The 25,350-nt window shown below is 42.2% G+C and overlaps 1 protein-coding gene across 1 annotated transcript in view; it reads left to right on the top strand.

Moving 5' to 3' along the window:
- The first annotated feature begins 3,040 nt into the window (after window positions 1-3,040).
- The window catches only part of abch1 (ATP-binding cassette, sub-family H, member 1), a 39,441-nt gene continuing 17,131 nt past the window's right edge, over window positions 3,041-25,350 (top strand). The window contains exons 1-8 of the mRNA XM_083775384.1: window positions 3,041-3,289; window positions 5,441-5,592; window positions 9,933-10,092; window positions 15,521-15,675; window positions 18,809-18,916; window positions 19,488-19,581; window positions 24,223-24,297; window positions 24,414-24,606. Of these exons, the coding sequence (XP_083631510.1) occupies window positions 5,453-5,592; window positions 9,933-10,092; window positions 15,521-15,675; window positions 18,809-18,916; window positions 19,488-19,581; window positions 24,223-24,297; window positions 24,414-24,606 (925 nt within the window). The 5' untranslated portion in view covers window positions 3,041-3,289; window positions 5,441-5,452. The remainder of the gene's footprint in view (window positions 3,290-5,440; window positions 5,593-9,932; window positions 10,093-15,520; window positions 15,676-18,808; window positions 18,917-19,487; window positions 19,582-24,222; window positions 24,298-24,413; window positions 24,607-25,350) is intronic.

A 25,350-nucleotide genomic window follows, 5' to 3' on the forward strand; every position in this document is an offset into this window, starting at 1 on the left:
TCTGCTTCTATACTTTTCAGAAGTTTTTCATTTATTTTTTTCCCCTCAAGATTAATTTAATTAACCAATGCATCCATTCTTAATGACCAGTTCAGACGTCTAATGTAGCCTGTCGCACAGGATGATTGATTGTGTCTACCATGGGATAAGGATTTAGCATTGAGCAATCAATCAGCCTCTTGCCTATCAGGTGAGTTACAGTATCAGGTGAGTTATCAGGTGAGTTACAGTTACAGTTACAAATCTCAACCTATTCAGGCTGTGTGCAAATGGCACATCTACAAGATCACAAGGCCTCACAATGCAAGCCGCTGTGAGCTTGTAGATCTTCTATTTTCAAAAATGTTGCCTCTGTCCATATATAGTTTGTTTACTTTTTATGAAATAATTGGTCTTTTTATTTTCTTTCTCCCCCCCCCCCCCTTTTTGAGATAGGCCCATTAAAATGGTCTTAGAACAATTGTCACTTCACTGTCATCTGGGGACCCCCCTGGGGGTCCCGACCCACAGGTTGGGAACCACTGAGTTAGTAGACCGTTGGCCCTACTACAGCCACAGGTTAATACATCGTATACATGTATAGGCACGTGTTCGCATTTGTGGAATGTGGATATGTATTGTGTACTGCCTGAACTGTAGCACTTTATAGATAGGCTACGAGAGACATCTCGGCGGCAGCAAAGTCAGCCTTGCTTATAGGCACGTTATTTTGTCTCATATCTTATTGTCACGTCATTATAATTTATGATCCAGCACTATATATGTTCCCTGTTGTGTAATAAACTTTGTGAACCTTTAGAGTGATACTGTCTCGTGTCCCGTTATTTGTTCTCCCGGGCACGCCGCCGCAGTCGTCGTAGTCGTACCAAAGGAATACTTCAACTGGATTGTCACACACCACCCCAGCCTGCACACACTACCTGTCTGTCGGAACCAGACGAGGGTCCAATTAGAGTTTACAACAATCCCCATGCACAGACGAATGCATACAGGCAGGGCACCGCGCGCTATCCCAATGTAACGTAGAGATTGACCGAGTTCAGTGGCCATTTACGTGCGCATCTTCCATCACTGCGTCTGCACCGAGTGCACAGCGTCAGACTGCCGTCCCGTCCCCTCCGCAGCCATGGCGGCGGACGCAGTTGGTCATGATGCGACAACAGCACCTCTTGAAAGCACGGAGATGGAGGAACGGGTAAGAGCAAAAGGGATGGTTGTGGAGTATATGGTGTCTATTTTGATGGGCTGGACTGGAGGGTGGGCTGAACGATGCTGGTGCTGCTGCAGCAAACGTTACGACGGGGATGGAGGCCGGGCGCACGAGAAGAATGCACCAGTAGAAAGTCAGAAATTCGGTCATTGATTTATTTCTCTATCACAGGACAGGGAAAGCAAGACATTTGGGGTATTGTTTTTTTCTTTTTTTTTCGAGCTAGATGATGATCACAAAGATTTTCTGCAAGAGCGCGCGCATTTAGGCATGCATATAGCCTATATGCATGCACGCATTGCAGCATTTGATGAATACTATATGGAACGGCATCAATAATTGAAAAAGATAAATGTTTAGGCTTCGTTACGCGCGGGTGTCGCACACCGAACATATAGCACCAGTAGCAAGCAGATCATCATGGCTGCAAGCAATATCATTCATAATGACAGCTGTTCAGTGGCAGCAGGGTGGTGATCATTGGCACAGCCTAGTCTAGAATAGATTATAAATAGCTCACAACTGTTACTGCTACTCCGCTGGTAGCCCCGTTTCATCCCTTGCCGAATCGATTTTCTAGATTGTGAGCGGCCCTCGTTTCAACGGCAGCCAGTGACGCAAATTGGCACTTGGCAACTTGGCAGGCTGTCAGCAGACACTGACTGTCAGTGTCATTGGAGCAGACTTGCTCGGTTTACCAAAGCAAGCGTTTACCATGGTCCACCGTCCATGTCAAGCAGCGCAAATAAGGACATTGTCAAATCGGACTAGTGTATCTTCCGGTCTTAAAATAAAAGTTGGGTTGATAGATTGTTTACTTTTTTACATTGACCAGTTTCGAGCAATAGTCTCAAGTAACCCTTTCATTTTCAACCCCTTGAAAGGCTAATTGGTCCTCATTCCCCACTAATGCTCATAGCATATGGCACTATTTATGTCTACTCTCTGTGTATTGGTGCATATGCAATAATACACTGTCCAAAGCCCATATGGGCTTTGGACAGTTCAGAAACCTGCTCACGAGTGTAGGCGTTTGGTCATTTAATATTTTCAATTGCTTCAATTTCAGAATGCTTCACAGGAAAATAAATGCTGTAATGTATTTTATGATAGCTTGGATAACACAACACTGTAAAACACAGGTGTTTCAATTTGTCTGATTGGCTGTGTTGGTCCCAACATGACAGGAATGTCAGGTAAACAGTTGTCGCCTGAAAGTTTGAGTTTTTATTTCATTTCATAAATGCATGCATGTTTATATTTGAGTAGATGTGCCCCATCACTAGCCTCGGTAGTAGGTACCCAGGCTTTTATTTTCGTTCGCTATACGAGGGTAAAGCTTTAAAATGTACACTGTGTAGGCCTACAGTGCCTACTGCCTACATATTTTAAACTTTTAAGTAGTAGTAGTATAGGCCTATTAGTAGGCTACTAACATTTTGTGTCCAATACCTTTTTTTACTAGACCAACGTATTGTTGATTAACAATGTAAAAATATTATCTCCTTTTATTATGAAATCCGTCGACAGGAAGTCATATGCTTATGCTTGTTTGACTTGACACTGGTTTTGCCCATAGATGGTTTTGCCTCGTTAATTTCAGCACTAGTACTGAAACTACCGTTTGACGGAGCTTTCGGTTTACAAGGTGTAGATGTTGACACATACGTAACCGGAGGCGCATTCTGTTTACGCCGGTCACGGTGTTGTTGCTAGTTAAGAGCCTGAGGTAAGAAAGACCATAATCTGTCTGATTCTGGCGTATGAAGTTTAGCAGACAGATCATAGACTGTAAGACAGATGCATAGGCAGAAGGAGGCGGGTCGGTTGTGCAGACAGGTGCATATCTACGGCATGCAGAGGGATCGATCCCTTCACATTGCGCGTCCGAATTAATGCCTAGGAGGGACTGAACCTGTTCTACCACTTCTCTACTGCACTGGTTAAATAATCGTCAGCCGATGGTCCTGAGCAGGTTAGTTCTTTACCTTAGACCCACGAGTACACACTCTAGTGAGTCTAGTCTACACAGCACTCCATCCATCCCTCAGAATCTTCTCGACCAAATCGCCTTTGCAGGTAAGTTTTGGTCCATCAAGTATTCAAGTTATTCCCAGGGCCATGGGTCTCTCTATCTCTCTCTCTATAGCCTATAGGCTATATATTAGCATCGTCAGATCTGGGAACACTAGCCTTGGAGTTGGATCACAAGACGGTCATCATATGACAGTCTTGTATATCAAAGGCTAGGACAGACTCGACAGAGCAGACGTGCACCACGGCTGTGCAATCTTTTTATTTTATATATTTTATCTGAGGTGATTAATAGATAGCCTATCTGTCATGAAAGCCACACTTGAGTAAAGATATAGTATCTCACCAGAAAACGACTCTGGTAAAGTAGCCTACTATAGGCTATGCAATATCTGTACTAAAATATCCCAAGTTATCATTTTGATATTAAATATACTTGAGTATTGAAACAAAAAATAAATGCTGTTAACCTCTATGATATTTATACCGTATGGTCCATCGACTCCATCCTACAAATAAATGTGTTCAAAATTCAAATGAACAAAAATGAATTTTTTATGACAATGTGCCACATAGTTTAGGGCAAATTTGAGAATGCTGAGATCTAGCCCTAGAACGGCTCTTGTTGTTTCATACAGTATGTACAGTACATGAAAATGTACGGAGTTAATTAATGATCACAGGCTTTCTAGGTCTAGCTGAGATCATTTCAGTGGCTCAGCCAATAAGAATTCTCATAGTACATTACAGTATTTCTTATATGGCTATGGGTGATGATTGTTTCATTTGCTGCTGACATCTTCCTTGATATAAATAACATACTGACTGACCAGGGTGAACATGCTGACAGCAATTAATAACTTACACACAAATGTTCTTTTCAAATAGATTGTTTTTCATGGGATGGCAATGTAGCAAGTACTTTGAAGGGGAAATTAATTGTAGTAAAAGGTAAATGTCTACAGTACATTTATAGTACAAATCCTCAAAAGGTAACAAAGTACAGATACAGGACAAAAATCAATATGTGATGGTTTATCCTCCTTTTGCAAACATAAAATAAATTGTATTTGAATAGCTTACACAAATCCATACACATTGATGATGCTGAGTTTGTTTGGCAGTGCCAAAGCCCAGATAACGGGGCCAGATTTACTTGAAGTTTCCCCTCAAATCTCCCGCTTGGGAAATAAAAGATGCCAGATTAAGAGAGATGGAGGCGAAGAGCAGAGAAGCCTGTGCAAGGAGCCTGAGATTAGAGATTACAGGTCAATGGGTTGTTTTCTGACCCAGATTCCTTTCTGGTGCAGCTATCTGATGGTGAACATAATGTAAAAACCTTTCGAGGGGAAAGGATGGCTGACACGCCATTGACACCTGTGACAAATCACATCCAGTTATAGTCTCCCGTCATAGTAGTGGCCAGGCCACCGCTGGTGACTACTTGAATGTGTCGCTTCAGCTACACACATCAATGCATTTTTACCCCACTACACCTGTGTTGAACATCTGAGCTATACAGCGTATTCATGTGAAATTGACTTCTTATATAAGAGTTATTTTGCTAGCTTTAGTTATAATAATCATTTCTTCTTCTGTTTTCTGCATGAATATAACCACATCATGCTCTATATGTAAAGTGTCTTGAGACAACTTGTTGTGATTTGACACTTTATTCAAATTGAATTGAATTGAATTATAACTATATGAAATGAAATTGGAGTTAAATGCTGTCATTTGTAAAAATGGCAAAATATGACTCCTAACGTCGTTGAAGTGGGACTCATAAAATGTCATCTAAAAGACCATCCCTGCATCCCCGGATATTACATTGAAAACATATTTACATCACTGATGAACACAATATTTTCGCTGTGTAGAATTGTCCACCAATGCGTTTGCATTAGAAGGAATTTACCAAAAGTTAAAATGTTATTCCTTACGATTCCTGACTATTTCCTAAGCATTGTATTTACAATAACATATTGTCAATATTTAAATTATTTTCCACATTCTATAAACGGAAGGCCATCTCCTACACTGCAAAATCCTGGGTGTTAATTGAACTCTGAGTCTAATAATTGACCCTTTGCAGTCTCTGAGTGAAGTCATTTTAGCAACAATGCTCAGTTGTGCAAAGGTCTCGTTCATCACTTATGATCATCATGTACAAAAAACATATTTCTCCTCTGCCAGTTACAGGGGGACATGAAGACAGATTTGGAGGATCCGCCAATTCCGTCCCCTGGACTGGAGGGTTCGGCGATCCGGTGCCGAGATGTGTGCCGGTCATACGGTAAACGGAAGGTCATCAGCAACCTCAACTTGACCGTGCCACAGGGACACATGTGAGTGTGTTCGTGTGTGTCTGTCTGTCTGTCTGTCTGTCTGTCTGTCTGTCTGTCTGTCTGTCTGTCTGTCTGTCTGTCTGTCCGTCCGGGTGTTTATTGTCATACAATACAACTGGTAGCAACATTGCTAGACAGTAGCAGAGTGAACAGTCCATTATTGCGGTCTTTTATGATCCTCTCAGTGTAGAGGTCCTGCATGGCTGGCAGCTCAGTCCTGGTTTTGTTTTGGAGATCCGGGAGTTGTGGCTATGTGCCAACAATCTTTTCTCATGGCGCTCTCTCTCTCTCATTACATTCCATATTGGTCTTTCATTGAATGTGTGTCAGTGGAGCACTGCTCCATTGGCACACACACACTTGCTTGTGCGCGCATATGCCCACCGCAGTGCGAGTCGACAATACCCCCTGCCTAATGCTAACAATGACCTAAACCAGAAACATTTAGGCTACTAATTGTTATCTTAGCCCTAAAATACTTTTTAGCCATAAAACGTCCCTCAAAGGGACCAGAAATATTTCTCAATAAGACTTTGTCTGGTTTTACTATCCAGACAAACCCCTGGATCCCCAGGTAGAGCACACATGCAAACTAAGTAGTTTGCATGTGTGCGCGCATGTGTGGGCGCATGTGTGCGCGCATGGCTTAAAGTTCTCAGCCCTGGGGACTGATTTCAGTCCTGAGGATCTCATAGGGGTCATTTAATGAGATCAGTGCAGATTTGCAAAAAAACATTTTCAGTCTTGGGATTGTTTTTGGCTTTAAGCCCTGTGCGCGCATGTGTGTGTGTGAGTGGGTAGGTTCATGCGTGCGTGCGTGCGTGCGTGCGTGCGTGAGTGAGTGAGTGAGTGAGTGAGTGAGTGAGTGAGTGAGTGAGTGACAGGTGATTTAAAGTACGCTCAGCAGCATTTCACAGATTTCACTTTTGACACACTCACACATACCTGCTGGCCCAGGTCTGAAAACAAGATAAAACAAGACAAGCCTCGGGCAACTGTGAGTTAGGGAAACAAAACAAAGCCTGAAGCAGTGGTTCAGACTTTATACGTTAATCTATTAAACATTACATTTTAGCCAGTGAGATTCATAAATGAGTGCAACACTAGTGCAGCAGAAGAACAGGCCTCAGTTCGCAGTTTATGGGCGATCCAAGTAGCCTGGGATCAACTCCTTTTACAGTTTACTGATCTGGTCCAGAGCGGATATAACCCACGCACGGCAGAACACACCTCCAAAATGATTCCCTCGGGCCTTGTTAAAAATGTGTTTAGTTTGGTATAATCATAGTTGATTTATATTATGTGGTGTAACAAAAACAATGCAATACCAACCAGAACCTCAACCCACCATTGGAACCCTTTCCCCCCTCAATTCAGCCTTTTTTTTGCTTAGTGGATCACACAGCTCACCAGGCAACTGTATGTTGCATCAAAAAGTGATGTGAAAAATTGACCTCAACATTCTCAGATTACGGTTCTCCTTTCTGTTCCTATATTTTAGTACATTATTATCAAGTGTTCTGCTTTTTCTATGTCTCTGACTGTCTCTTTCTCTGTCTCTGTCTTTCTCTCGTCTCAGTCGCTCTGTTTCTCTCCATTTCTCCACTTTTCTACACCATCCATCCATGATCCACCCCCACCCGCATCATCTGTCTAAGTGCTTCGAGAATCTAACTACTTTGTCACTGGATGCGAGCATATACAATTACATGAGGTGTTTACCCACCTCCAACATCTGCTTAGTGCTTTCCTTAAGCACCGGTTTACACATACTCAAACCATCAGACCATCTGTTGGTCTCTTGTCTCTTTTGCTCTGTCATGTGTTCACCCATGGATTGATCGATCACACTTGTGTCGCTCACCAAAAATAGCAGCTCCAAACCTTTGAGCTTGTAGATTGGCTATTACAACAAAGTATATAAAGGCCTTTACTCTGTCCTTGTCTGCCCACTAGGAACACAGTTTGTAAGAATTTTAGGTATGAACATGATTACAATATGACTTATTTTGCTTCAGAGCTCAGGAATTTAGCTGCCTTTCTTATCTTATTCATGAAGGGCAAGGGTCAGTGTTACAACATCCTGACAACGTAGAGGTGTGCATTGCTGAGCCTCACAAGGACAAACTGAAGCACCAATGTTTTTTATTTACAACATCATATTATGCATACAAATATATGTACTGTATAGAACGGACCTTTCCTGTCAAAACAATGCCATGCTCGTGGGTCAAACATGCAAGAGAAAGTAGACTATATCAATCCATGGGGCCCTCCACCATGTGTCACCATGTGATATTGCATCAGTTGCAATATCCACTGCGTTAAGCGACATGGGTGCAACAGCAAAGTAGGTGGCTGTGAACACGTAGGGTCCTATTATTTACTGTATATGTATCTTTCACATCTGTGATGTAATCCTGGAACTGAAACAAGGAAAGTGAAACACCATGACATTTGACCTTTCACAATTCAAAAAGATATATTGTGATTTGATGTTGTACAGACAGACAGACAGACCTGGAATTTCCTCCGATATGAATCTATTGCTTCACAGTTCAACTAGCACCAGGGGCCCTATTTTTCACGTACAGTTCACAAGTACAGTACCAGGTCTTAACTTAACACATTCCCTTCCGTTGGCAGAGATCTACACCAAGGTCTAATCCAACACTTCATTGCAGATGACGGAGATTGTGGTTTTTTCAGTGGTTTATTTTAGATTGCGCTCTTCGTCAACCTATGAATGGTTCTAGGTTGCTAAGCGACAGATACAACCAAAAATGAACCGGAAGTAAAGTTTCAGATCATATTTTTGGTCAAAACAAGCTCTATTTAATGGCCCATAACTAAGGAAATGTATTTTCCTGGTAAAAGAAAAGACGATCGTAAGTCACTCAACACGTCGTTGTTGAGTGACGCCCACGTCGTCTCGGGTTCCGTGGGCCTTCAAAATAAGGGTCTTCACTGAAAAACACTGTCAGTGGCGGAAGAATTCATGAATTAATACGTGGCAGTTAATTTGTTGGAGACATGGAGGCATAGTCATAAAACCTGCTACTATCCGTTTTATAATTTACTTTCTTCCAAGTCAGCTGGAAAGCTGAGAGAGAGAGAGAGAGAGAGCATGGACAACATGGCTCTGTTTGGATTTTGTTGTAGAGCAGCAAGGTCTAGATGTGTGAGTCCAAAGAAGTACTGTGGGTTTTAACCACCACCCCATCGCTTAAATCTTTTTCAGGCTGTCTTTCAAGTGTCTATATTTCAAGTGTTGCTATCTTGTCCAGACTACTGGTTATAGTATACATTAGCTTCTAGCTAGCTACCATTTTCATCTGTTATCTCTTGTTCCTTGTTCCTTGTTGTCTATGGGAGTGGAGTCTATTTTCAGCTCATGTGTTATTGTAGGCAAGGGCTGGGCAATATGACTTCAAATCAATCTGACAATTAATTCAAACTTTTGCCTCGATTACGATGAATTAATGATTTAAAAAAATAATTGTGATGAACTGAATGAAGTATGATACAAGGTTAACAATTCTTTTTAATATATATATATATTAATTATTATCCTAGATATATATAAAAATACAAATCATTAAAGGACCACTTCACCACTTTTCAACCTATCTTCATATAATTGGTCCTCACTAATGTTCATGATAAAATGCCACAATTAGTGTCTGTGTCTCATGCATAGGGCTGTGGGCAGTTCAGAAACCCGTCCACCAGTGACAACATCGATGGGGAATCCAAGCTAACTAAAACTGCAGGCTTTCTATTCCTAAAAAGTTGCAATGAGATAATTGAAGCCATCATTCTCACGATAATACTAATCTTTTTTTCTTCTTTTTAAATCTGCCTAACGATGATGTCACTGGTGGACGAGTTTCTGAACTGCCCACAGCCCTCCTATGAGAAAATAAATTGTGTTTATTTTTAATCATTCATTAGTGAGGACCAATTATATTATAACGAAGATACGTTGAAAAGTGGTGAAGTGGTCCTTTAACAAAACAAAAACCTGCTTCTTGATTATTCGATTACCCTTCATTAAGTCAGCTATATCGGCCTTGATATATTTTTGGTTAATTGCCCAATTTTCCCAGGACTATTATAGGCCTACACTAATGCCAGTATCTTTATCATTCAGTTTGTATACTCAACAATAGGAGACAATGAAGCCAACATTGAATGCATGCAATATACCGGGTATAGCAGCTTTAATGCATTGCAGAAATGAGCATCTTATGCACTTTTGAGTGTAAATGTTGGATGAATGGCTTCAACTGTTTTTTTTGTTACTATTTAACCAAATGCTTTTATCTATTTTTTTGCAGCTATGGTCTGCTGGGCCCAAGCGGATGTGGGAAGACGACACTGCTGAAATGCATTGTGGGAACTCTGAAGATCTCACATGGTCACATCACTGTGTTGGGGAAGCCGCCTGCGTTTCCAGGACATGAGGTTCCAGGGAAGATGGTGGGATATATGCCGCAAGTAAGCAACACATATTAAGTAACAAATAGTGAGTAATAGTAAGTAACAGAGTACTTCATCCACCACTGAATTACTTAGAGAGGGTATGCGCATGCTTAAAGTGAATGGCACATCGAGTGGCAAAGTGAGTGACAACATAGGCGGAGCTTGAACTAGATGCCAGGGGGTGCGACTGCGATTTTTTTAACCTTTATTTTATTATTTTAGCGTTTTTACAATGCCCTACCCCCTAAAAAAATAGTTATTTAGGTAGTACAGCAGCACACTACTACCTGCTGTACTAATGAAACCCCGTAGTTGTGTGTGTGTGTGTGTGTGTGTGTGTGTGTGTGTGTGTGTGTGTGTGTGTGTGTGTGTGTGTGTGTGTGTGTCACACACACACAGCACGGGGTTTCATTTTTTTTTGCTGCACGCCTGAAACGTGACCCGACATTACGGAGGCACTGTCATAACTCTGAGCAACAATTGGGATGTTTTTTAAACCACCCATCTCCAGTCCTGTGTTTATAGCGTCCACTATAGCAGCTGCACCACGATATGCTGAGCAATCAATAAAACACAGAAAACGCTCCTTGATTTCAAGCTGCTCAACGTATCTTAAACAAATTGACAATTGTTCCGTTTTAGAGGACCTGGCCTTGTCTGCCATAATACTGAAGAAACCAGTATCCTGTAATGTTTCTGCAATATCTGCATAAACCAAGTTTGCACAGATATCAATTATTTCGTTCTGGAAATTTGGGGATGTTGAATTAAAATGATTTGACTGCATGCTTTCAAATCCAGTATCATATTTAGAGAAGAATCTCAAGAAAATTGCCCCGTGTTTCTGAATCTATCCCCTCCCTGTGTCCACGGAAAGGCAATCCAAGTTTAGACAATAGCCTAATAATATCAACAACTTTGGACAGATACAACCTGTTCTTCTCTACAGTAGCTTTGTGACTTTCTGAAAGTTTAGCTGCAATAGAGCCTGAAGATGCACTCTTTTTAAAGTGATCCCATTTAAGATATCGCATGTTTGTCCAGTTTCGAGCCCAGTCTACTCCAGGCACTCACGCCGGTATTACGAAATTAGTCCACGTTGCTGTCATTCTGGAAGTGTCGGCAGGCAAAACAAAACACTGCATCCTTTAAAACGGAATATTCCATCCACGCATGCTTCTCGTAATAGAAGGTGGAAAATGAACATTTGTTTTTTCCTATTAACGTTGGGGGGGGGGGGGGGGGGGGGTTGTTGTGTCCAAACTTCCCGGACACGGTGGTTGTGACTGCTCTGCTGGGGGCAGGTGGGGCGATAAAATAAAATAATGTGACATGATGACTACTATAAAATGAATGTATTGTAAAACAAAACATAATAGAATTCAGATTTGTTTCTCACAATTATTATAATTTTATTAAAATAAAAATAATCTTGAACTTTTCTTTTCTTTTCTTTTTTTACTTAAAAAAAAAGAAGAAGACATTTCACCCCCGGCCACCAGGGGGTGCAATGCAACCCCTGCACCCCCCCCCCCCCCCAAGCTCCGCCCATGAGTGACAAAGTGAATTTAATGTTGTTTAAAGTCATTTAATGCAATCAGATAGGACTTTTCTGTGTGGATGTATGGGCTGTCAAGTCCAGAAAGTAGTTTTTTGCCACTCAGTAGGCGTTCCCACATAACTTCATGGTTTGATGATGATGTCACACGCATACCCTCTATTACATACCTAGCATCACAATCCTCACAAACTACACGGAAGTGTAACACACTCTGTGCTTTCCCCCTGGCACACCTATAGGAAATTAAGGCCTAATTCATTGGAATGCACTTCCGGAAAACAATGTTCTTTCAAAAATATCAGTGAACAACAAAATAATTATTAGGGCAGCCAAGGGTCATTTCAAACAAGAATTGAACCTTTTATTTTATTTTATTTTGTATTAAAGTCGTAGTGAAATGAAAAATACGTTTTTCACACTTTTAGACCACTAGAATTTCGCGGCCGCTTTGCGGCCGCTCATCCCAGAGTTACGTTGCCGCGCACTATGGGAAGAAGGAAATTGCGGGAGTTGACTCCACATGTAGTAACGGATGGGTTATTAGTTATTATTATGTGTCCTTATTAGTGTAGTGTAGTGTAGTCAACACGTTATGGCTCATACACACTGCCCGTTATTTGCTCCGATTATGCTGTCGGGGAGCATTTTTGGCGCTGGCCGACAAAACCCCTGATCTGATGTTAAGCGGTGCCCAAAAGTTATAGATCACAAAGGCTTTGCACATGACATGGCCCTAAAAATATATATAATTTTAATATAAAAAACTATTTTTGCATCTGCCGCTTGAGATGACCTGAGATGACTTGATTGATTGACATAAAAAAGGGCCTGTCAGCTCAAACACACAATGCAATAGTTGTTGTTGCGTACAATCATCAGTAGCAAAGTCAAATACCAAAAATAAAAACCCTACCATTTCCATTTCCCCCGCTCTATTTCCCATTCCATGTGCGTTTGTCTTATAGTTTCTCTGGCCTCTGTACTACTGCCACCTACCGTCCATTCATTGTATTACACAGTGGGTGAAAAAAACACACCCCTTAAGACTAAACCCGACCCATCAGAGGTGTGGCTTCCAGAGGTACCTTTGACATGACATTTTGTGTGTGTGTGTGTGTGTGTGTGTGTGTGTGTGTGTGTGTGTGTGTGTGTGTGTGTGTGTGTGTGTGTGTGTGTGTGTGTTTCGATGTGCAGGGCCTTGCTGAAAATGAGCACCTGTGCTCAGCTACTTCCCTGGGTAAATAAAGAAAAAAAAAAGAAAAAAAAAGAAAGGTACCTTTCAAAACCTATAGAAGTCAGCCTGGTACAGATGAAGGTGACACCACTGTATGTAGCCTCAATTACATTTTGTAACTATTTTCTGCAATGGGATGATAGTTTTATTTGGTGGGTATATGAGCTGGTTGTTTTGAAAGTAGCTCTGAAGTAAAATAAAGTGTGGGCAGCCCTGGTATAGATGAATATATATATATATATTCATTCCGTGGGTAAATCCCTGTAGGCTAGCCACATATTGGTAGCCTATATTAGCCCAATATTGAATAATGTTGTGTGCGCACGTGCGCGTGCAGAGAAAGACAGAGTTATTTAATGAAAGTGAAGATTATAACGTCCTGTATTGGTAGCCTATATTAGCCCAATATTGCCGTTACGCATTTGACTTGAATAATGTTGTGTGTGCACGTGCGGAGAAAGACAGTTATTTAATGAAACTCAAGATTATAACGTCCTGTCTTGCTGGTGCCGCGTATAGCCTGCATGGCTATTCCTGTGTGTGTGTGTGTGTGTGTGTGTGTGCGTGTGTGTGTGTGTGTGCGCAATCAAAAGTACTCTGCAGTATGGCTTGCAGGCGAAATAGCCCAATGCGATCTGTGTAATCGTGAATACTTAGCACAAACCAACTTCTGACAAAGTACAATGTTGATGCAACTAAGAGATTCGCTGAGAGAGCGATATTTTAAATACAGAGATTTAGAAGGAATAAGCAAAATCGTGAGGCTACAATTCCTCTCCCCTTCCTTGTTTCTCTTCTCCTGCGGGAGATCAGATTCTGACTTCTGAGAGCTAGTGTGGGCCTATTAGAAGACAGGGCAGTGTTGCCAGGTTTGCGAATTGTAAGCGAGTCGTAGTGTGTGTTGAATGGCATTTGAATGGCATTTGTGGGCTTGTGAATGAATTTTCTCACATGTAATTTGTGCTCACTTGCATAGACCTGGCGAATTTAGCGTGGTGAAAGGGCAACAGTGTTCCGGGGGTGTGGGTGCTTCGGGCGATAATGTTTGTAGTAAACAAATGCATTGGCGGCGTGAGTGTGGAAGGGAGGCATTTTTGGTGGCAGTGCCAGTGTTTGGCGGGTGGTGTCGAGTTTTGGCGTTCGGCGCGATAGGAGGAGATAGCGTTGCAACACTGCGAAGGTAAGTGTGTGACGTCACTGCCGTGTGAGTGTGTGTGGGTGTAGTGTGTAAGATGGTGTTGTAGCGACGTAGCTGTTGTGTCTTTGGGTTTCTTGCCATGTGTTGGGTACAACTTCTCCAATATAGAATAGATATCCGTGGTCATCATATGGGCATACCTAACAATGGATGCCAAAAAAATGGCTAATTCTCATTTCGGTGTGTTTTTATATCAAAAGTCCATACAAATATGTTTTAAATTACTTCCTGAAAACGTGCTGCATGATGACGTGTAGAGATACACATCGATAAAAGCCAATAAAAATGAAGCTCACCAGTGATCTCTCCCATGCTTCGTTGTGCTATTCCACAGCTCCCTGTCACTTTTGTTTACAAACAAAACATGCAGGAAGTCACAGACTTTGAGACCCCATAGCCTGGAGGGATGTGACGCTTTGATTGGTTCAGAAACTTCAGATCCAACGTTTCAGGCTGAAACCCTACACCTTTAAGGCATTGATCTTGCATTAGTAAAGAAGAAGAAGATGAAAGTTGATATCTTCTTTGAAATGACCAATATCACTGGTAGGCAGGTATCTGACCTGTTCATAGCCCTCCTCAGAGACACAGTGAGTAGACAGAAATGGTGCCATCTTATAATGAACATTAGTGGGGACCATTTATATGAGAAGATAGATTTAAAATGGCTGAAGTGGTCCAATTGTGCTACTATCACATGGTATTCCCATCGTATGAATGCTGAGATGTGTGTACTTTTTATGTAGTATGCTGTGTGTTGCACACTTGCTGTTTCTCAGGCCTGTTTACAGTTTTAAACATGCTGCCTGCAACAGCTTTCTAAAGTTGTCCCTGAAGTAGATACATTAGACTACTAGAGCAATGTGTCACCAAGTGCCTTGCTCAGGAGCTCCTCAATTTCAATCCTTCTTGCAACCAGTGCCGTCATGTCATTAGATATCTTTTGGGCTTTATTGATTGTCCACAGTGAAGAGAGAATTGGTGAGTGACGTGCATCAAGGGTCCACCGGGCGCGGGAATCGAACCCGCGACTCACTGTCAGGAATCAGAGCCCATGTGTTGTGCACCTTACCCACTCAGCTATCGGCACCCCTCCAGCATCATGTTTTCCCTGTCCTGTCCGACTGGATATCGAGTGTTGATGATAACACACATGGCTAACTCCACCAATAGGAAGTGGTTTGTGACCTAGAATAGAAAGAGGTCTGTAAGTTGACTCGTCACCTGTTCTCAGGGCACCTGATTTGTAGCTGTATAGCAGCAAATGCAGAAACGCGCTTGTTGAACGCTAAGCCACGTGAATGTTGAGTTTTTGTAAAGTATTTCCTTATAGGTCTCACTTCTCTCTGATGTTGATACCTCGCAGAGGTGATAAGATGTTATTTGTGACACAGATCTGAATGTTTCAAACCCTTCACCCACACTCGCCCCACTCTACTGTGTTGTGTAGGACCTGGCGCTGTACAACGAATTCACCATCAGTGACACTTTGACCTTCTTTGGCCGTATCCACGGCCTGACGTCCAAGGACACACGGGCACGCATGGATTTCCTCATCGACTTCCTGGATCTACCTCAGAAGAACAGGCTGGTCCGAAATCTCAGGTAACGCACCTGGACTGAACATCCAACCTTATAGAGTTCCTGAAGGAGTGAGTTACATCTGTCAATTTGAGGTATTTACTGTAGTTGATGCTGTTTTACGATTACAAAGCAACTTAGTTGGACGGTGTCTTGAGCGGTTTAAAACAGATACTGTAAATACGACGATGAGAGGAGCCCCAGCATCTCTCTGATGTATGAATAGCTGCATGGACTGGAACAACATTTCTTTGTATTGTGTGCTGTGAATCATTTGTGGTATAGGTCAGCCACTGTTTTCCCAGGACATGGTGACATACAGGGGCAGTGAACCATATGGTCATATTAGTGTTGCTGTCAATTAAAGCTTCTCACACACACGCACGCACGTGCGCACGCACGCAGACACACACAAACGTGCTCTGCTCTAGTCAAACTGGCATATTTCAGAGAGATCCACAAAACTATCTAAATTATGTGGACATAACTCGCAAGCTGGGTTTTCAAGAAGCCCATTGGCAGATCAAAGGAAAAACTGCGGCCTCCTGTTTCCTTTAACAGTCTGTCTCGAGACACTACCAAGAACCTTACAAAATATAGAGCCTCTACTCATTTCTTCAAATCTCATGCCAGCTATGCAAGACATTCTAGGCATTGTCGTTTCTAAACATTGTTATCTCCCCAGTTCCCAGAAGTTTTCGCCAGCTCCCGCATTACAAACGAGAGGGGCAAGGAAACATTTGTCCTGTCAAAGTGACAGTTAAGGGTTATGCAAGGTTCTGTCAAAATCACTAATCTGACATTTCACTTGACTAAACAGACTTTATCTATATGGCTTACCGGTACACTGTTATCGTGTTCAGTGCTACTGTTGCCTTTCGTCCAGGTGTGTCATAAGTTCACTTTCAATTCAATCAAATCAGGAAATAGAACCATGAAATGAAAGAGAGCAAGTGTACTGTAACATGTCAAATGCAAACCCAGGATATCGCAGTCACATGGCTAGCACATGACCTGTTTGAGCTACCACAGAAGCCATACATTTAGTTTCTGACAGAAATGTTTAATTCTGTGAACTTCAGAATCATGATCAGACAACAAATACTCACACACACCAGGAGCATGACTCTGTGTCTTGGTTAATGTCAGGGTTGCAAATACAATTTCCAGGCCTGGAAAATGATAATTTAGGAAATGTCATAGAAATAAGTTACAGTTGCATCAAATGTGATTACCGGTATTACTAAAATACTGTGAATCTTTAGAACCACCGCAGGAACTGTGGAATTACTGTGATGTGTGAAGTTGTCTGCCTCACGTTCTAGCCAGTGTTACAACACATTTTTCAATGACATGTAGGGCCTGCAGATATTATTTTATTATTTTGGTAACTTTTTCCATTAATCGAATAAGCAAGACACATGTTTTTTAAATAATTTGTATATATATATATATATATATATATATATATATATAGCACGCAGACACACACAAACTTGCTCCTCTTCTCTTCTCTAGTCATACTGGCATATTTCTGAGAGATCCACAAAACTATCTAAATTATGTGGACATAACTCGCAAGCTGGGTTTTCAAGAAGCCCATTGGCAAATCAAAGGAAAAACTGCAGCCTCCTTTTTCCTTTAACAGTCTGTATGTGTGTGTATATATATATATATGGGTCAACAAATCGATGAAAAAAATCAAATAGATTGTTTTAGTAATCGACTATATGAGGGGCACGGTGGCACAGTTGGTAGTGCTGTCGCCTCACAGCTAGAAGGTCCTGGGTTCGATTCCCGCTCGGGGCGCTGTGGGTGCTGGCGGCGTGTTTCCTCCTCCGCGTCATCAGTGCCCATACCCGAAGGTGGGGTTGGCGAAAGGGCCTTTCTGTGTGGAGTTTGCATGTTCTCCCCGTGTCCCCTAGAGTAGATACCCTCACAAAAACATGCAGTAATCCTGGTCTCTAAACTGCCTCCCCCTGGCCAGCTGGGGCGCCTGATGGAGGGGAAAGGAACTGGTTGGAATAACGTGTTCCTTCCATGCGCTACGTCCAACCAGGGAAACTCCCCCCTGTCAGGTGTAAAGGAGCAACTTGGACACTCAAGCATGAAGGAAGCATGAGTTAAGTCCGTTGCTCTCCCCAGGTTGGCGGAGGGTTTGTAGAGCCCAGGATCACATTAGATGATTGACACAGGGGTGAAAAATGGGTTACAAAATCGTGGGATAAAAAATATATATAAAAAGAAAAAGTAATCGACTATATGCAACAGTGTTTCACAGAAATAACAAAAATAGCACATTTATAAGTTCACAAGGTGTCACATTTGAGTCTTTACCCCCAAAATTATTATTAAAATTATTATTATTTGCAAACTATTATACAGTAGATTTTCTTATATGATCGCTTAAATCAATTAGCTCAGTTAACTGTTGCAACCCTATAGTGACAAGTCGTTTTGTTATAAACCTTAAGTTAAACGTTGAGGAGAATACATTATATGCCTGTCAATATTATGCCTTATCAGCTAAATCTGTGCAAAATGTCAGCCTTAAATCCTCACGCTGAGCCCCACAGAGTGCAGTTCACTCACGCTGAGTCCCACAGAGTGCGGTTCCCTCAGGCTGAGTCCCATCTGCTCACAAAGGCCTTTCTGTTCCCACTGAGAGTGCTCATGTGAGCATTCATCATGTCTGTCCAACAGTCAATAATACTAACAGTACTGCCTGACAACAGCACCATGTGCCACTACTATGCGTGGCGTTGTTGTCAGGCAGGTTCGTCTTGCCGGTTTTGTCTCTGTTATGGAGACCAATTATCACAGAAGCATGGGAGATATTCACCCCTGTGTAGCCTCTGGGTGGATGGCTGATCCTGCTTTCTGTTGTGGTATGAATGTGTCTACAACTCCACGTGCATCTATGAACAACATGCAGAGTCAGTACTGTACACCTGGACTACTGTACATAGACATACATGTATGCATTGTGTGTGTGTGTGTGTGTGTGTGTGTGTGTGTGTGTGTGTGTGTGTGTGTGTGTGTGTGTGTGTGTGTGTGTGTGTGTGTGTGTGTGTGTGTGTGTGTGTGTGTGTGTGTGTGTGTGTGTGCGTGCGTGCGTGCGTGCGTGCGTGCGTGCGTGCGTGTGCACGTTCTACAGTGGGGGTCAGAAACGGAGGGTTTCTCTGGGAGCAGCCTTGCTGCAGAATCCACAACTACTCATTCTTGATGAGCCCACAGTGGGAGTGGACCCTGTGCTCAGGTCCAGGTATGTGTACACACAATCCTTAACCCATTCTGACCTGAGATCAGATTCATACGAGGTTTCCGCCGGACACACACTGGTCTGATGAACCCATTCTGACACGAGATCAGATTCTAAAAATGTCAGTCGTTCTTCGATTTTTTCAAAAAATAGCAGACCTACAAGCTCGTATCGCGCCACTCGGTGGCGCGATATGAGCTTGTAGATCTGCTATTTTTAAATAGCTAAAGCATAACACCAAAATGGGTGCCGGTAAATACTTAGTCATCCTGCAAATGACCTACTTGGCTGCTTTATACAGTACATAATTTATACTATTTAATTATTTAATTTAATAATATAATACAATTTGCCCCTTTTATAAAGGTCCTTTATCTTTTCTACAAATGCTCCTGTGGGTCAGTTACAGAGTTACAGTACAAGATTGATCGAAGAAGATGCAGCCAGTATAGCTAGATTTCATATCCGGCAATTCCCTGTACGTAGTATAGACACTCACGATCCCTCTATTAAATTGTCCACAAATTGGCATATAATGGCATTGTGACCCAGTACTGTTTTTGTGTGTTTGTAGGATCTGGCAGCATCTGGTGGAGATTGTGAAGACAGGAAAGGTGTCCGTCATCATCACCACTCATTACATAGAGGAGGCCAGACAAGCCAATGTGGTGAGCTGCACACTAGTTAGTGTGTACTTACTGTATGCACACATTCATAAGAAAACGTGTAGACCTGTAGCCTAATTTATACCTTGTTGTACGACACTTGCCGAAAACAACTGCTAGATAGATTTGGTCTAGCCCTCAGGAAAGGATCCTGTCTGTGTCTGTCTCTCAGTGTATGCAGGGCTTAAAGTTCTCAGTCCTGGGGACTGATTTCAGTCCTGAGGATCTCATAGGCGTCATTTAATGAGATCAGTGCAGATTTGCAAAAAAACATTTTCAGTCTTGGGATTGTTTTTGGTTTTAAGCCCTGTGTATGCAGCCAGTAGGCCAAAGAAACACCAACTGTCTGTAATATGTTTAAAAAAAAATCATTGAAAATAAATGAAAAGGATTAGGCTCAATTTAGACTTCAAGCACACAGGCTCACAGATGCCTCATCTCCCAGACACACACACACACACACACACACACACACACACACACACACACACACAAGTAAACAGTCATACACAGTGACTTTCACAGGGAATCACCACAACTTTGAGGTCCCCTACAAACAATGGGTCATTTGACAACTTCCCCATGCCATTGTTTATTAAATGGAAGTGAAAACTGAAATGTTGATTAATGAGCATTGTCCCTGTCAAATTTTTAGATTTGACATTCTGGACAAAAGCTCAAACTGAGTCACACTGAAAGAGATAGAGTTGGAATACTGCTACAGTAGATGCTTTGTGTGGACAACTCACTGCGATGCATATTTTTGGCACTGATGTAACAGTATTTTAGAAAACAATGTTGTGGATCAAAGACTGACACCACATAGAGAAATATTGCCAACTTGCACTGACACTCGTGCTACCACTGTACTTAAAACAAGGCAACCTAGTGGAATGCATAGTTGAGCCATGTGGCTCATCGCCTTTCATCTGGGATCTGGTAGTGTGTTTTAGTTTGTTGTTTTCAGCAGCCCTCGTGGACGGTTTTGCAGACAAAGACATGTTACAAACTATGTATCTATCAATATTATAGCCACATCTTACAGAAGTACATTCAGCAGAAAGCTTAGTAGCTGCCTTAACATGAGTCTTAACATACTTTTACATACTGTACTGTATGTTGGATTCCACATTCTTTCAGTAGTAATCTCCTTCCTAGATGATTTAGTGTGCCTAACTGCTTTATGTTTTAAACCCACTAACGACTGACTTATTATATTATGTTGAAGATTAGGCCTCTCTGAGCCATTTTCAGAAAGTCAGACAAGTCATTCATAAGTTAAACTGAAAAATGTAGAAGCTTCAACACTTTTGGTTTTATTTGCATAACAATTTTACAATTATGGCTCATTGTATTATCTGCTTGTTACTTAAGAATTGTTAATAATCATATAATTTAGCCCCCACTCCTTTTGGGTATTTTCTGTCACAGTACATTTGCACATTTTCTTAATTCATTTTTACCCATCCACACAGTAATACAGTGCCTGCGGGTCAGTTCTGAGTTAAGTGTCCTATTAGTCCTAATGGGAATTAACATAGTTAAACATAAGCCTGCAGTTAGTTGATTACTTGGGAGGAGTTAAGAATTCAGCACAGAAAGTGCTGTAATTATGATGAAGTTACAATACAAGGTCAAGGTCAACCTTTAGTGATCCCTGGAGGGAAAGCAAGGAGGTGTCAAGGGAGGTGTCATAGCAGCAACAGTAGTGAGAGTGATCTACACAGGGGAGGTGCAGCTTATAGACTTATAGACTATAATATAGACTGAGTATCAAGAACCAAACAAACCAAAGCAAACCAAACTAGATAAAGTGCCCCTCTGGGAACAGGTCTCCACCAGGGCAGGTCAGGTTGTGGCCTCCTGGTGGCGCTATAACAGGCCAATGTGAAAAGGGTGAGATACATTCCTCAGCCTAGTAGGAAAGTCTGTGAAAGATTTCACGTAAATTGCACGCTGCGTTCATGATTTGAGGCTTTTTGTTCCAAAAATGTGTTTTGCAAAAATCCACCTGTTGGTGGCACTATAACAGGCCAATGTGAAAAGGGTGGGATATATTCCTCAGCCTAGTACGAAAGTCTGTGAAAGATTTCACGTAAATTGCACGCTGCGTTCATGATTTGAGGCTTTTTGTTCAAAACGGGCCAATCCTGCAAACTTTGAAAGCCAATGTTAGCCAATTAGGATGGAATCGGACAGAACCGTCTTGAACACATGACTATAGAGATAGTGTGTAACTATGTGTGTAACTGAATAGAATGATGAGTCTGTCTTGAGTGAAACATTCATGTGCTTTGATCAACCAGTGATTCGTTCTGCCACTAAGCCTAGACAGAAGGATGATGGTGTACTGCATGTTACGACTTTGTGTTTGATGTTGATAAAGAGGCTTTCGCCTTACATATGACTGCATATGACTATGTAACTGTATGATTCTTACATATGACTACATATAACTATGTAATGTTCTCAATAGTTGGAGAGACGGGCAGACCGGGCTTTGGAACAAAACGTATTATCTTTATTTAATGGACGCTATACAGAATCGCACAATGCTGCTTGCCATGCTGTGGTACTAGATGTATTAGCTACAGATGAAACACAAGACAAAAGGCAGACATTCAACCTGTCATAACAGATGCTGTCCCTCTTCCTGCATGTTTATGATTATCATTATCTCTTTTGTGGAAAACAAGACACCAGACAGTTTGTGTGTTTTCCTACAGTGTACCGGTGGGGTGTGTGTGTGTGTGTGTTCTTGTGACTTTGAAAATAAATCAACCCTCTGTCAAGCTACAAATGACGCAAGCAGAACCAAGAGTAAGTAAAGTAAGCAAGTAAGCCTTGAGTCAGAGTCATCTCCTGTTTCTGCAGCTTGATGTGCAAGTACACCCCCTGGATATGATGTACAAGTACACCCCCTGGTCCCTGCTAGTATGTCGCAGGGACTTACCCCCAATCCAACCCTTGATGCTGAGTGCCAAGCAGGGATGCACTGGGTATGACCCGGCCGGGGATCGAACCCCAACCTCCCAGTCCCAGGGCGGACACTCTAACCACAAGGCCACTGAGCTGGTCAATAACCCAGAGTGCTTAACATTTTAAATGCATTTGCGAGCACTTGTTAACAAGCCAATTGTGAAACAAGCTTGTAAATATCTGAAACCCCTTATAAGCTAACAGAGACCCAAATGCTGTGCCGTTTGTGAAACAAGGTTTGAAATATCTGAGACCCTTTACTTGTAAGTCTTCCCTTTCTTTGTTTTTCTTGGAAAAAGGACATGATCCACAAAAACGAATTTCACCCACTTATTTACTTTGTGTGTGACGTGACAATAATGCTTCTGATTCGCCACCGTTGGCATAAATTTAGTAACGTCAAGTCAAATCCGCAGTGTACTGCTGGAACCAAAATGCGGCCCAAAACCAAAATGCCTTCCTGGTGGCGAGAGCAAGACCAATAAGGCATGGGAGTATAAAGCCCTAGGGAACACGAGGGTTCAGGTGCAGGGAGGCTACCTGCCAGCAGACAATAGAGAAAGACACGGTGACCATGTGACAAAGACACAGTGACACATATCCTTCTGAAACCAGCCTCTTGTCTGTGCAACCTCGTGACTCCACTGTTCAAAACAAGGTTCACACATCTTGGTTGTGTGCCAGTGAGTGTTGTGCACTGGAATCCGGACATAGCAGATCTACTCCTCCTGTGTCAAAGTAAAACTCGTCTTACAGGCGTCTTACATTCAGCTGACTAAATGATGTTCCCAATTAGGGACCAAATGATGGGTTAGGTAACCATTTATGTACTACTATAATAACATGACAATCATTCAGGTGTGGAGGGAACAACTGAAGGCTGAGTAAGCTTGCTTCATCTGTGTGTTTGGTTTTGTTGCACTTGAGACTATACAACACATGCCAACCGTGTCTTGGTTTAACGTAGGGCACAACAATACTTTACACCATTGCTGAGGAATAACTACGGAGCTATGTGTGTGGCTGGGTGGGTGGGTGCGTCTGAGCACGAAAACAGCATGGTTGTTTTTCACCACCTGTGCGCAACCTAACACACACAAACACACACTGTATATATTAACTGTATATATGGTGATTTCGGGTGTGCCAGTACAGTACAGTGACAGTACAGTACAGTAGAGGGACCCCCACACGGTAACTCTGTCATTTCTCAACCGTTTCGGACGCGGGGCGGCTCGCCGGAATCGGGCCCAGCCCACACACACACACACACACACACACACACACAGAGTTGCACCACTCACTTCACACGGGTGTGATTTTTTGATCAATAAATCAATAAATCTCCAAACATAACATTTTGTTTGCTTGTTATGCCTTTACATTTTGCTACATCTCCATTGTCAGATATTGCTGTTTAACCACTTTGAGCCTGACATCCCTATTTTGGGCGTGTCATTATTTATTATGTTCAGAAATGTTAAATAGCAAAAATAACACAATATCTCTGTGTTATTAATCTCACAGTACGTTGAATCACAAATGCATTGCAAACCTGTAGATTGTTTTGTTAAGTGGTTGAAGATTATCAGGCATCCATTGTATAGGCATACCAAACAGCTCCTATAGCAGCTCAATAATCTGATCCTGCTGTTATTCCTGCAGGTGGGACTCATGCGGAATGGACATCTGTTGGCAGAGGGACCTCCAGATGCTTTGATGAAGCTGCACAATGCATCAGTGAGTATACCGCTTGAAAAAGATCTCCTTTTGTCATGAAGCTTCTTTTCGTTTCCCCCCCCCCCAGAGACAAAGCCCACATTATCATGCTATACTAATCAAGGTGGTCGTTGCAGACACTGGAGCATGCCTTCCTGCAGCTGTGTGAGACCAGTGACCAGGTCCTTTCCAAACATGGCTCCAGTCCCCCGGGACCCAACCTGGGCACGGTAATAGAGAACAGCCTGTCATTTGAAAGTGGGCGTGACGAGAGTCGGCCAATCCTGGGGATTGGGACGGTGGCAGTGGAGGAAGAGCCAAAGTATTCAGGTAGGTTATTTCAACGAACAATCAGTCACAGGTCACACGGGCCCCTTTTTCACCCGGTTCTTAGTCCATGAACCAGAGCCCCAAAAAAACATTATTTACAAATTGAGTGGGCAAAACCATACTAACCATATTAAATTGTCTATAGGATGATAACCCTTAGCTTTTTCATATTTATCACACATTTTGTTATTTTCACCTACAGTTTATAGATGATAGGTGAATAGGTAAAATTGTAATTAATAGTTATCACCAAACCATGAAACTTCCCCAGTTGATTACTTATACGAAGACAATGATTTATTGTATTACAAGTTTTCTGAAATACACTGACACGAAACAAGACAGGAACGCCCAAAAACGTCACAGCCGGTTTTTTAACAAGACAGGAACGCCCAAAAACATCACATCCGGTGTTTTACCCCGGGCAGAATTTTCTATGGCTGCCAATGCAACTTTTTCCAATCCTTAATCACATACGGCAAACACCTATGCCGATAATATCTAACTTGCGGAGGTAACGTGCCTTGTCCGCGGGCAACAGATCTTTCAACGTATGGCATTGCAAATACGTTAGATAATCGCTACTCTGCGCAATATTGTTTTGAAAATGCCGCAAATTGCATTGCAGTGAACGAGAGCAAATCACAAATCACAAATCTTACCCCGGGGGGTGGGCGGAGCCGCGGAGTCGCAGCTGACGCCCCTCCCTCCGCTCTGATGACGCGTTGTTATGTCAATGTATTG

Source organism: Protomyctophum parallelum (genome assembly GCF_964188405.1).
Source record: "Protomyctophum parallelum genome assembly, chromosome: 10".
NCBI classification, from domain to species: Eukaryota; Metazoa; Chordata; class Actinopteri; order Myctophiformes; family Myctophidae; genus Protomyctophum; species Protomyctophum parallelum.